Source organism: Oncorhynchus mykiss, chromosome 16, assembly GCF_013265735.2.
Source record: "Oncorhynchus mykiss isolate Arlee chromosome 16, USDA_OmykA_1.1, whole genome shotgun sequence".
NCBI classification, from domain to species: domain Eukaryota; kingdom Metazoa; phylum Chordata; class Actinopteri; order Salmoniformes; family Salmonidae; genus Oncorhynchus; species Oncorhynchus mykiss.
The window spans coordinates 73,708,551-73,720,651 of NC_048580.1; the positions used below are offsets into that span (position 1 = coordinate 73,708,551).

General features: G+C 47.4%; 1 protein-coding gene across 2 annotated transcripts in view; it reads right to left on the minus strand.

Moving 5' to 3' along the window:
* Positions 1-1,578: 1,578 nt before the first annotated feature.
* Positions 1,579-12,101, minus strand: part of LOC110492449 (ER membrane protein complex subunit 1) — a 31,968-nt gene continuing 21,445 nt past the window's right edge. For both annotated transcript variants that reach the window (XM_036947781.1, XM_036947780.1), the window contains 4 exons: positions 11,246-11,456; positions 8,616-8,700; positions 5,714-5,843; positions 1,579-4,004 (listed from right to left, as the gene is read on the minus strand). In XM_036947781.1, coding sequence (XP_036803676.1) covers positions 3,825-4,004; positions 5,714-5,843; positions 8,616-8,700; positions 11,246-11,456 — 606 coding nt within the window. In that variant the 3' untranslated portion in view covers positions 1,579-3,824. The remainder of the gene's footprint in view (positions 4,005-5,713; positions 5,844-8,615; positions 8,701-11,245; positions 11,457-12,101) is intronic.

The following is a 12,101-nucleotide window of genomic DNA, read 5'->3' on the forward strand; positions in this document are numbered from 1 at the left end:
GAGAGTTCAACACAATGACATGATCTATGGGGCAGCAGGTAGCCTGGTGGTTGGATGTCGGGACTGACAGACAGCTCAACATAATGACATGATCTATGGGGCAGCAGGTAGCCTGGTGGTTGGATGCCGGGACTGACACTGAGAGAGAGTTCAACACAATGACATGATCTATGGGGCAGCAGGTAGCCTGGTGATTGGATGCCGGGACTGACAGACAGACTGACAGACAGTTCAACATAATGACATGATCAATGGGGCAGCAGGTAGCCTGGTGGTTGGATGTCGGGACTGACACAGAGAGAGAGTTCAACACAATGACATGATAAATAATCTACAAATTGTGAAGCTATAATTTACAGTTCAGTGAACTCAAATGACGACACAAAAAAGGTTGTGCTGCTAATCCATTGTATGGCCAGCTATACTTTGTTATAAATGGAGGTTTGATAGTTGCACGCGGCTCATTAGACTTGACACATAAAGGCATTTAACAGTATAACCGATAAGTTTAAAGTATGAACGGGTGTATCAACGACTGAAGTGACCATTGAACTGCAAGATATATCCCAGATTGTATTTTAGCTGATGACAGTCCTTTGGGCTAACGTTGACTACCTAACTCAGAACGGATCAAGGAGTGCAAAGTCAAGAAATGTTATAGTTAGCCCCACGTCAAACGACATTTGAAACGATGATATCAACAGCTGTGTCAACTCGTGATGTTGACATATCTAACTACTAACTATCTAAACCATTCCTGCCATCACATCAGCAAGATGGCAAACGACTTGACCCTCTCGAGTAAACAGAGAACCACGGCATTTAGTTTTGGATTCTTGCAATAGAGGAAATGTTTGCTAGTTCCTCAGCTGTGGCTTGTTAAAGCCACACATTACAGTAGCTTGCTAAGATACACAATGTTTGGCTCGCTAAGATACACAATGGTTGGCTCGCTAAGATACACAATGGTTGGCTCGCTAAGATACACAATGGTTGCCTCGCTAAGATACACAATGGTTGGCTCGCTAAGATACACAATGGTTGGCTCGCTAAGATACACAATGTTTGGCTCGCTAAGATACACAATGGTTGGCTCGCTAAGATACACAATGTTTGGCTCGCTAAGATACACAATGTTTGGCTCGCTAAGATACACAATGTTTGGCTCGCTAAGATACACAATGTTTGGCTCGCTAAGATACACAATGGTTGGCTCGCTAAGATACACAATGGTTGGCTCGCTAAGATACACAATGGTTGGCTCGCTAAGATACACAATGGTTGCCTCGCTAAGATACACAATGGTTGGCTCGCTAAGATACACAATGTTTGTCTCGCTAAGATACACAATGTTTGTCTCGCTAAGATACACAATGTTTGTCTCGCTAAGATACACAATGTTTGTCTCGCTTGTTTTTTGTTTTTTTTGTCATGTAAATACGACAAACTCTTCCGAACTCAGTTATTATGGGATAAACAGCTATGAAGAAAATAATTGCTATTATTTATTTATAGCAACCAACCAAACATCAGTAGTAGTTACTTACTTTGTGCAAAACAAAATGTTAAAGACTCAGAAATAGTCATCATTTTATTGAGGGCATTGGGCGTTTTTGTGAAAGTGTTGCATGAGCATGAGTTTTCCATTCACCCCAAAAGGGGGAGAAAAAAAATGTATACTCTAGAGCACCATGCTAATTCATGTTTAAGACAACTATACATAAATATCTTACAAACTATAATTTACACAAAATCCCTGGGGGGGGGGGGGGATATTAGGTCAAAGATAAATCCCAAAACTTCCAGTGTATCAAAGAAAGACTTAAAAAGACAAACACTGCGAGCCTCAGAGGCAGACGACCCCAAAAAGCAGAACCTCCTCAGTACACACACACACACACCCCAATTCACTATCTGTCATAGGGATGGTCTTCAAGTATCTGTGGCACAAACATGGTGAACATACCCCTTTAGCACACATTAAAAAATATTTTAAAAAAAAGAAGTTAACGAAATAAACTAAAAGTTATCGAAATCTGTACCACATTTAGTAATCTTAGATTAGGCCTAATCTTTTAAAAAAATATATGTTTTAGTCATCTTTCAGTATACCAACATCTGCTTTGAAATGCACCGAGTACCCACTCAACTGCTCTTTCGTTGTGGTAAAAAAACAAAACATTTCATTGCATGAAGTGAGATCATGAAAAGCACTTTACATTGCTACCTTAAAAAGGGAGGCTATAAAGGGTTTTAAACAGTTTATTAATTTGTTCATAGCAATGACATACAGTGCCTTCTGTAAGTATTCATACCACTTGACCTATTCTACAATTTGTTGTGTTACAGCCTGAACACACACACAACAGTAAAAACATGTTACGAATTTTATGCAAATTTATTGAAACTTAAAATACAGACATGTCTCATTTACATAAGTAGTCACACCCCTTTGCTATGACGCTCCAAATTGAGCTCAGGTGCATCCAATTTCCTTTGATCCTCCTCGAGACATGATTGGAGTCCACCTGTGAGCGGCCAACTCAATTGTTTTGACAGGATTGAGAAAGAAACACACCCGTCTACATATGGTCCCACAGTTGACAGCAGATGTCAGAAAGTATACCAGAAAATATACCATGAAGCCCAAGGAACTGTCTGTAGATCACCGAGATAGAATTGGGTTGAGTCATATCCGGGGGAAGGTTACACAACCATTTCTAGAGTGTTGAAAGTTTCCAAGAGTACGGAGGTCTTCATCATTGGGAAATTGAAAAATATGGATCTACCCAGACTCTGCCTAGAGATGGCTATCCGACCAAACTGAACAACCGGGCAAGAATTACCTTGTTCAGGGAGGTGACCAATGACCACTCTGACAGAACTACAGAGTTCCTTGGCTGAGATGGGAGAACCTGCCAGAAGGACAACAGTCTCTACAGGCACTTCACTAATCTGGGCTTTATGGGAGAGTGGCCAGATGGAAGCCACTCCTGAGAAAAAGCCACATGACAGCATGCCTGACGCTGGCAAAAAAAAGCATTTGAAAGAGCATATCTAAAAAGATTGTGGTCTGATGAGATGAAAATCTAACTATTTGGCCTGAATACAAACTGTTACGCCTGGAGAAAACCAGGCACAGCTCGCCTGGAGAAAACCAAACCAGGCACAGCTCGCCTGGAGAAAACCAAACCAGGCACAGCTCGCCTGGAGAAAACCTTGAAGATTGCTGTTCACCATTGCTCCCCATCTAACTTAACAGAGCTTGAAAAAAAAATCTGTAAGGAAGAATGGGAAGAAAATCCTCAATTCCAGATGACTCAAAGCTTGATACCGACATACCCAAGACGACGCAAAGCTGTAATCTCCACCAAAGGTGTTTCTACAAAGTATTGACTCAGGGGTGTGAATACTTACGTAAATTAGATCTGTATTTCATTTTCAATAAAATGTACAAATATTTCTAAAAACATGTTGTTTTCACTTTCTTTATGGGTTATTGTGTGTAGCTGGGTGAGGGGAAAAAAAATAAAATAATCTAATCCATTTTGAATTCATGCTGTAAAACAATGTGGAATAAGTCAAGGGGTAGGACTACGTTCTGAAGGCAACGTAACTCCCCTTAAATTCTACCTCAATGCAAAGTCTTACCAAATAAATTAAACAAACAAAAAAATGAGAGAAATCTGGCAACCCGAAATTAATCTCTTTCTTGAAAAAGAAAGACTTACCACCCCCCCCCCCCCCCCCCCACCAAAACGGCTTCAGCTCGTCCATTGTCCCGGGGTCATCCATGCAGCAACGGAGAGGTCAGAGTTGAAAGGTTACCGCCAGGCCCGGTTGAGCAGTTTGACCTGTGCCAGACGTTTACTGATCATGGTGGCGAAGAACAGCGCGAACAGAACACTGCTGATCAGGACGTAGTCGTAGTCATCTTTCAGCACGTCGAACTGCTTGGAGGGGTACACCCTGGTTTGGTAGATGTCAAGACCGTACGCAACCACCTGTGTCACAAAACATACACATTTCCGCGTTAAATATTTAGTCTTTTGACCTACACTATAGTCATCTACAGTCGCTCTCTGCATTGTCAGTGTAACATGACCTTGGAAATGCAGAAGGAAGTCCAGACTTGACACATTGAAGTGTAATAGACCAGTTTCCCAACCAGGGGTACTAAGAGGGGGTACTTGACCTATCCACAGGGGGTACTAGGACCCCTGGGGGTACCTAGCCAATCCACAGGGGGTACTTAACCCTAGCCTATCCGCAGGGGGTACTAGGACCCCTGGGGGTACCTAGCCTATCCACAGGGGGTACTAGGATCCCTGGGGGTACCTAGCCTATCCACAGGGGGTACTAGGACCCATGGGGGTACTAAGAACCCTGGGGGTACTTGGCCTATCCACAGGGGGTACTAGGACCCCTGGGGGTACTAAGAACCCTGGGGGTACTTGGCCTATCCACAGGGGGTACAATGACCCCTGGGGGTACTAAGAACCCTGGGGGTACCTAGCCTATCCACAGGGGGTACTAGGAATCCTGGGGGTACCTAGCCTATCCACAGGGGGTACTAGGAATCCTGGGGGTACCTAGCCTATCCACAGGGGGTACTAGGAATCCTGGGGGTACCTAGCCTATCCACAGGGGGTACTAGGAATCCTGGGGGTACCTAGCCTATCCACAGGGGGTACTAGGAATCCTGGGGGTACCTAGCCTATCCACAGGGGGTACTAGGAATCATGGGGGTACCTAGCCTATCCACAGGGGGTACTAGGAATCATGGGGGTACCTAGCCTATCCACAGGGGGTACTAGGAATCATGGGGGTACCTAGCCTATCCACAGGGGGTACTAGGAATCCTGGGGTACCTAGCCTATCCACAGGGGGTACTAGGAATCCTGGGGGTACCTAGCCTATCCACAGGGGGTACTAGGAATCCTGGGGGTACCTAGCCTATCCACGGGGGTTACTAGGATCCCTGGGGGTACCTAGCCTATCCACAGGGAGTACTAGGATCCCTGGGGGTACCTAGCCTATCCACGGGGAGTACTAGGATCCCTGGGGGTACCTAGCCTATCCACGGGGAGTACTAGGATCCCTGGGGGTACCTAGCCTATCCACGTGGAGTACTAGGATCCCTGTGGGTATCTAGCCTATCCACAGGGGTATTAGGATCCATGGGGGTACCTAGCCTATCCACAGGGGGTACTAGGATCCCTGGGGGTACCTAGCCTATCCACAGGGGGTACTAGGAATCCTGGGGGTACCTAGCCTATCCACAGGGGGTACTAGGAATCCTGGGGGTACCTAGCCTATCCACAGGGGGTACTAGGAATCCTGGGGGTACCTAGCCTATCCACAGGGGGTACTAGGAATCCTGGGGGTACCTAGCCTATCCACAGGGGGTACTAGGAATCCTGGGGGTACCTAGCCTATCCACAGGGGGTACTATGATCCCTGGGGGTACCTAGCCTATCCACAGGGGATACTAGGATCCCTGGGGGTACCTAGCCTATCCACAGGGGATACTAGGATCCCTGGGGGTACCTAGCCTATCCACAGGGGGTACTAGATAAGACTCATGAGACCATAGGCCTACTGGTAAAATGCACGAGGGGTACTCCAAGGGTACTGTGGACATAGCAAGATGTACTTCGTGGTACAGTAGCCGAAACGGGTTGGAAACCAATGTAATAGACCATAGACTCACCAGACACGTGGACTCCAGGCCAGAGGGGGCAGTGTAGATTCCTTTCACTCTCGCTACGGTCTGATTGTAGTTGATGAACCACTCTGTGCGGATGGGCATCTCTGGGGCGTAGGGTATAAGGTTCTCCTCACTGGAAATAAATGATAAATCAATTCTTACTTTCATAAGAGTTTCATATAGTGACAAGGGCCCAAAAAAATTTGTCAAAGACTCCAGCCACCCTAGTCATAGACTGTTCTCTCTGGTACTAACCCGGGAAGCGGCGCCAGAGCACCAAGTCTAGGTCAGAGAAAGGCTTCTTAACAGCTTCTACCCCCAAAACATAAGACTCCTGAACAGCTAATCAAAATGGCTACCTGGACTATTTGCATTGTTACGCCCCTCCCCAATTTTACGCTGCTCCGCCTCTCTGTTTATTATCCATGCATAGTCACTTTACCTATATATTACCTCAACGAACCTGTACCCCCTGCACCGGTACCCCCTGCACCGGTACGAACCTGTACCCCCTGCACTGCTACCCCATGTATATAGCCTCGCTACTGTTATTTTATTGTTGGTTCTTAAATTATCTGTTATTTTTCACTTCAGTTTATTTTTGTAAATGCTTTCTTAAAACCTATTTTTCTTAACTGCGTTGTTGGTTAAGGGCTTGTAGGTAAGCATTTCACGGTAAGGTCTCTACACCTGTTGTAGTCAGCATTTCACTGTAAGGTCTACTACACCTGTTGTATTCAGCATTTCACTGTAAGGTCTACTACACCTGTTGTATTCAGCATTTCACTGTAAGGTCTACTACACCTGTTGTATTCAGCATTTCACTGTGAGGTCTACTACACCTGTTGTATTCAGCATTTCACAGTAAGGTCTCTACACCTGTTGTATTCAGCATTTCACTGTGAGGTCTACTACACCTGTTGTATTCAGCATTTCACTGTGAGGTCTCTACACCTGTTGTATTCAGCATTTCACCCTCAGGTCTCTACACCTGTTGTATTCAGCATTTCACCCTCAGGTCTACTACACCTGTTGTATTCAGCATTTCACCCTCAGGTCTACTACACCTGTTGTATTCAGCATTTCACTGTGAGGTCTACTACACCTGTTGTATTCAGCATTTCACTGTAAGGTCTACTACACCTGTTGTATTCAGCATTTCACTGTAAGGTCTACTACACCTGTTGTATTCAGCATTTCACTGTGAGGTCTACTACACCTGTTGTATTCAGCATTTCACTGTAAGGTCTATTACACCTGTTGTATTCAGCATTTCACTGTAAGGTCTACTACAGCTGTTGTATTCAGCATTTCACTGTAAGGTCTACTACACCTGTTGTATTCAGCATTTCACTGTGAGGTCTACTACACCTGTTGTATTCAGCATTTCACTGTAAGGTCTACTACACCTGTTGTATTCATCATTTCACTGTAAGGTCTACTACAGCTGTTGTATTCAGCATTTCACTGTAAGGTCTACTACACCTGTTGTATTCAGCATTTCACTGTAAGGTCTACTACACCTGTTGTATTCAGCATTTCACTGTAAGGTCTACTACACCTGTTGTATTCAGCATTTCACTGTAAGGTCTACTACACCTGTTGTATTCAGCATTTCACTGTAAGGTCTACTACACCTGTTGTATTCAGCATTTCACTGTGAGGTCTACTACACCTGTTGTATTCAGCATTTCACTGTAAGGTCTACTACACCTGTTGTATTCAGCATTTCACTGTGAGGTCTACTACACCTGTTGTATTCAGCATTTCACTGTAAGGTCTACTACACCTGTTGTATTCAGCATGTCACTGTAAGGTCTACTACACCTGTTGTATTCAGCATTTCCCTGTAAGGTCTACTACACCTGTTGTATTCAGCATGTCACTGTAAGGTCTACTACACCTGTTGTATTCAGCATTTCACTGTAAGGTCTACTACACCTGTTGTATTCAGCATTTCACTGTGAGGTCTACTACACCTGTTGTATTCAGCATTTCACTGTAAGGTCTACTACACCTGTTGTATTCAGCATTTCACTGTAAGGTCTACTACACCTGTTGTATTCAGCATTTCACTGTAAGGTCTACTACACCTGTTGTATTCAGCATTTCACTGTGAGGTCTACTACACCTGTTGTATTCAGCATGTCACTGTAAGGTCTACTACACCTGTTGTATTCAGCATTTCACTGTAAGGTCTACTACACCTGTTGTATTCAGCATTTCACTGTGAGGTCTACTACACCTGTTGTATTCAGCATTTCACTGTAAGGTCTACTACACCTGTTGTATTCAGCATTTCACTGTAAGGTCTACTACACCTGTTGTATTCAGCATTTCACTGTAAGGTCTACTACACCTGTTGTATTCAGCATTTCACTGTAAGGTCTACTACACCTGTTGTATTCAGCATTTCACTGTAAGGTCTACTACACCTGTTGTATTCAGCATTTCACTGTAAGGTCTACTACACCTGTTGTATTCAGCATTTCACTGTAAGGTCTACTACACCTGTTGTATTCAGCATTTCACTGTAAGGTCTACTACACCTGTTGTATTCAGCATTTTACTGTGAGGTCTACTACACCTGTTGCATTCAGCATTTCACTGTAAGGTCTACCTACACCTGTTGTATTCATCATTTCACTGTAAGGTCTCTACACCTGTTGTATTCAGCGCATGTGACAAATAACATTTGAACCAGTATTCCTCTCTAAAGGTCAAATAACTTTGGAAAAAAACAGGGTCCTGTTCATTAGTGCACAATGTAGCAAAAAATGTTTTGCAACATTAAACAAAAAAATGTGCATTCGTAAATTGGACAAAAAGAGGTATTCCCTCCCAGTTTCAGCACATTTTTCTTCCTTTTGGTGCCTGATGAACACGACCCAGTGTTGGTACTAACCGGCTGTGTTCAGTGACGACCTCTGGTCTCCGTGGATCCAGGAACATCTTGGGGAGAGACAAGATGGCTCCTGATGGTAACCCCACTGAAAAACAAATTACGATACAGATAGTGCTGAAAGAGGGCATTAAATCCACTAAAAACTAAACTCTGCATTACTAAAGGTCTAGCAACAACAACAAAAAATGTAACCATGAAAATCATTAATGACTGTCAATAACAAATACTTCTTAGTATCCTTGGTTACTGTCTAGGCAACATTTTGCAGTCTCTTTATTATTTAAAACATTTTAAAAACAAAGTACTGACCCAGGAGGTCTCAGGGAGCAACCCACCCCTCCCTCCCATACTGACCCAGGAGGTCTCAGGGAGCAACCCATCCCTCCCTCCCATACTGACCCAGGAGGTCTCAGGGAGCAACCCACCCCTCCCTCCCATACTGACCCAGGAGGTCTCAGGGAGCAACCCACCCCTCCCTCCCATACTGACCCAGGAGGTCTCAGGGAGCAACCCACCCCTCCCTCCCATACTGACCCAGGAGGTCTCAGGGAGCAACCCACCCCTCCCTCCCATACTGACCCAGGAGGTCTCAGGGAGCAACCCACCCCTCCCTCCCATACTGACCCAGGAGGTCTCAGGGAGCAACCCACCAATCCCTCCCTCCCATACTGACCCAGGAGGTCTCAGGGAGCAACCCACCAATCCCTCCCTCCCATACTGACCCAGGAGGTCTCAGGGAGCAACCCACCCATCTATCCACCCATCCCTCCCTCCCATACTGACCCAGGAGGTCTCAGGGAGCAACCCACCCCTCCCTCCCATACTGACCCAGGAGGTCTCAGGGAGCAACCCACCCCTCCCTCCCATACTGACCCAGGAGGTCTCAGGGAGCAACCCACCCCTCCCTCCCATACTGACCCAGGAGGTCTCAGGGAGCAACCCACCCCTCCCTCCCATACTAACCCAGGAGGTCTCAGGGAGCAACCCACCCCTCCCTCCCATACTAACCCAGGAGGTCTCAGGGAGCAACCCACCCCTCCCTCCCATACTGACCCAGGAGGTCTCAGGGAGCAACCCACCCCTCCCTCCCATACTGACCCAGGAGGTCTCAGGGAGCAACCCACCCCTCCCTCCCATACTAACCCAGGAGGTCTCAGGGAGCAACCCACCCCTCCCTCAAATACTGACCCAGGAGGTCTCAGGGAGCAACCCACCCCTCCCTCCCATACTGACCCAGGAGGTCTCAGGGAGCAACCCACCCCTCCCTCCCATACTGACCCAGGAGGTCTCAGGGAGCAACCCACCAATCCCTCCCTCCCATACTGACCCAGGAGGTCTCAGGGAGCAACCCACCCGTCCCTCCCATACTGACCCAGGAGGTCTCAGGGAGCAACACACCAATCCCTCCCTCCCATACTGACCCAGGAGGTCTCAGGGAGCAACCCACCAATCCCTCCCTCCCATACTGACCCAGGAGGTCTCAGGGAGCAACCCACCCCTCCCTCCCATACTGACCCAGGAGGTCTCAGGGAGCAACCCACCCGTCCCTCCCATACTGACCCAGGAGGTCTCAGGGAGCAACCCACCCGTCCCTCCCATACTGAAACAGGAGGTCTCAGGGAGCAACCCACCCGTCCCTCCCATACTGACCCAGGAGGTCTCAGGGAGCAACCCACCAATCCCTCCCTCCCATACTGACCCAGGAGGTCTCAGGGAGCAACCCACCAATCCCTCCCTCCCATACTGACCCAGGAGGTCTCAGGGAGCAACCCACCAATCCCTCCCTCCCATACTAACCCAGGAGGTCTCAGGGAGCAACCCACTCCTCCCTCCCATACTGACCCAGGAGGTCTCAGGGAGCAACCCACCCCTCCCTCCCATACTGACCCAGGAGGTCTCAGGGAGCAACCCACCAATCCCTCCCTCCCATACTGACCCAGGAGGTCTCAGGGAGCAACCCACCAATCCCTCCCTCCCATACTGACCCAGGAGGTCTCAGGGAGCAACCCACCAATCCCTCCCTCCCATACTGACCCAGGAGGTCTCAGGGAGCAACCCACCCCTCCCTCCCATACTGACCCAGGAGGTCTCAGGGAGCAACCCACCCATCTATCCACCCATCCCTCCCTCCCATACTGACCCAGGAGGTCTCAGGGAGCAACCCACCCCTCCCTCCCATACTGACCCAGGAGGTCTCAGGGAGCAACCCACCCCTCCCTCCCATACTGACCCAGGAGGTCTCAGGGAGCAACCCACCCCTCCCTCCCATACTGACCCAGGAGGTCTCAGGGAGCAACCCACCCATCTATCCACCCATCCCTCCCTCCCATACTGACCCAGGAGGTCTCAGGGAGCAACCCACCCCTCCCTCCCATACTGACCCAGGAGGTCTCAGGGAGCAACCCACCCCTCCCTCCCATACTGACCGAGGAGGTCTCAGGGAGCAACCCACCCCTCCCTCCCATACTGACCCAGGAGGTCTCAGGGAGCAACCCATCCCTCCCTCCCATACTGACCCAGGGGGTCTCAGGGAGCAACCCACCCACCCATCCCTCCCTCCCATACTGACCCAGGAGGTCTCAGGGAGCAACCCACCCATCTTTCCACCCATCCCTCCCTCCCATACTGACCCAGGAGATGTCTAGAGGTGATGCCCTTCTCAGTGAGCGTAGCCTCCATAGTGGTGATGGGAGAGGGGAAGATGTAGGTCTGCTGTAGGACCTGGGGCAGATGGGGTCTGTCCAGACTGCTGAACACTGTGCTGTTATACAGCTCTGTCCCTTCAAACAGCTCCAGCACACTGAACTCATTACGCCTGGACTTGGTGTTCCAGTACTCATACTGTGGAGAGGGAGGGACAAAGAGGGAGGGACAGAGAGAGAGAGAGAGAGACAGAGAAAATGTTTAAGGTTTCTCAATAGCTGGAAGACAGTAGTTCATTAACCTTTTTCCTCACCATAGAAAGCATCTTGGTAACACTTGTGACCGTACCAACAGCAGCTGATACTACTACTGCTATTGCTGATACTACTACTGCTATTGCTGATACTACTACTGTTGCTACTCCTACTTCGAATAGTACTACTCCTACTACTACTACTACTTCTACTACTGCAATTACTGCTACAACTACTACTACTGATAATACTACTACCACCACTACTGAAAATACTACTACCACCACTACTGAAAATAATACTACCACTACTGAAAATACTACTACTACCACCACCACCGAAAATACTACTACCACCACTACTGAAAATACTACTACCACTACTGAAAATACTACTACCACTACTGAAAATACTACTACCACTACTGAAAATACTACTACCACTACTGAAAATACTACTACCACTACTGAAAATACTACTACCACTACTGAAAATACTACTACCACTACTGAAAATACTACTACCACTACTGAAAATACTACTACCACTACTGAAAACACTACTACCACTACTGAAAACACTACTACCA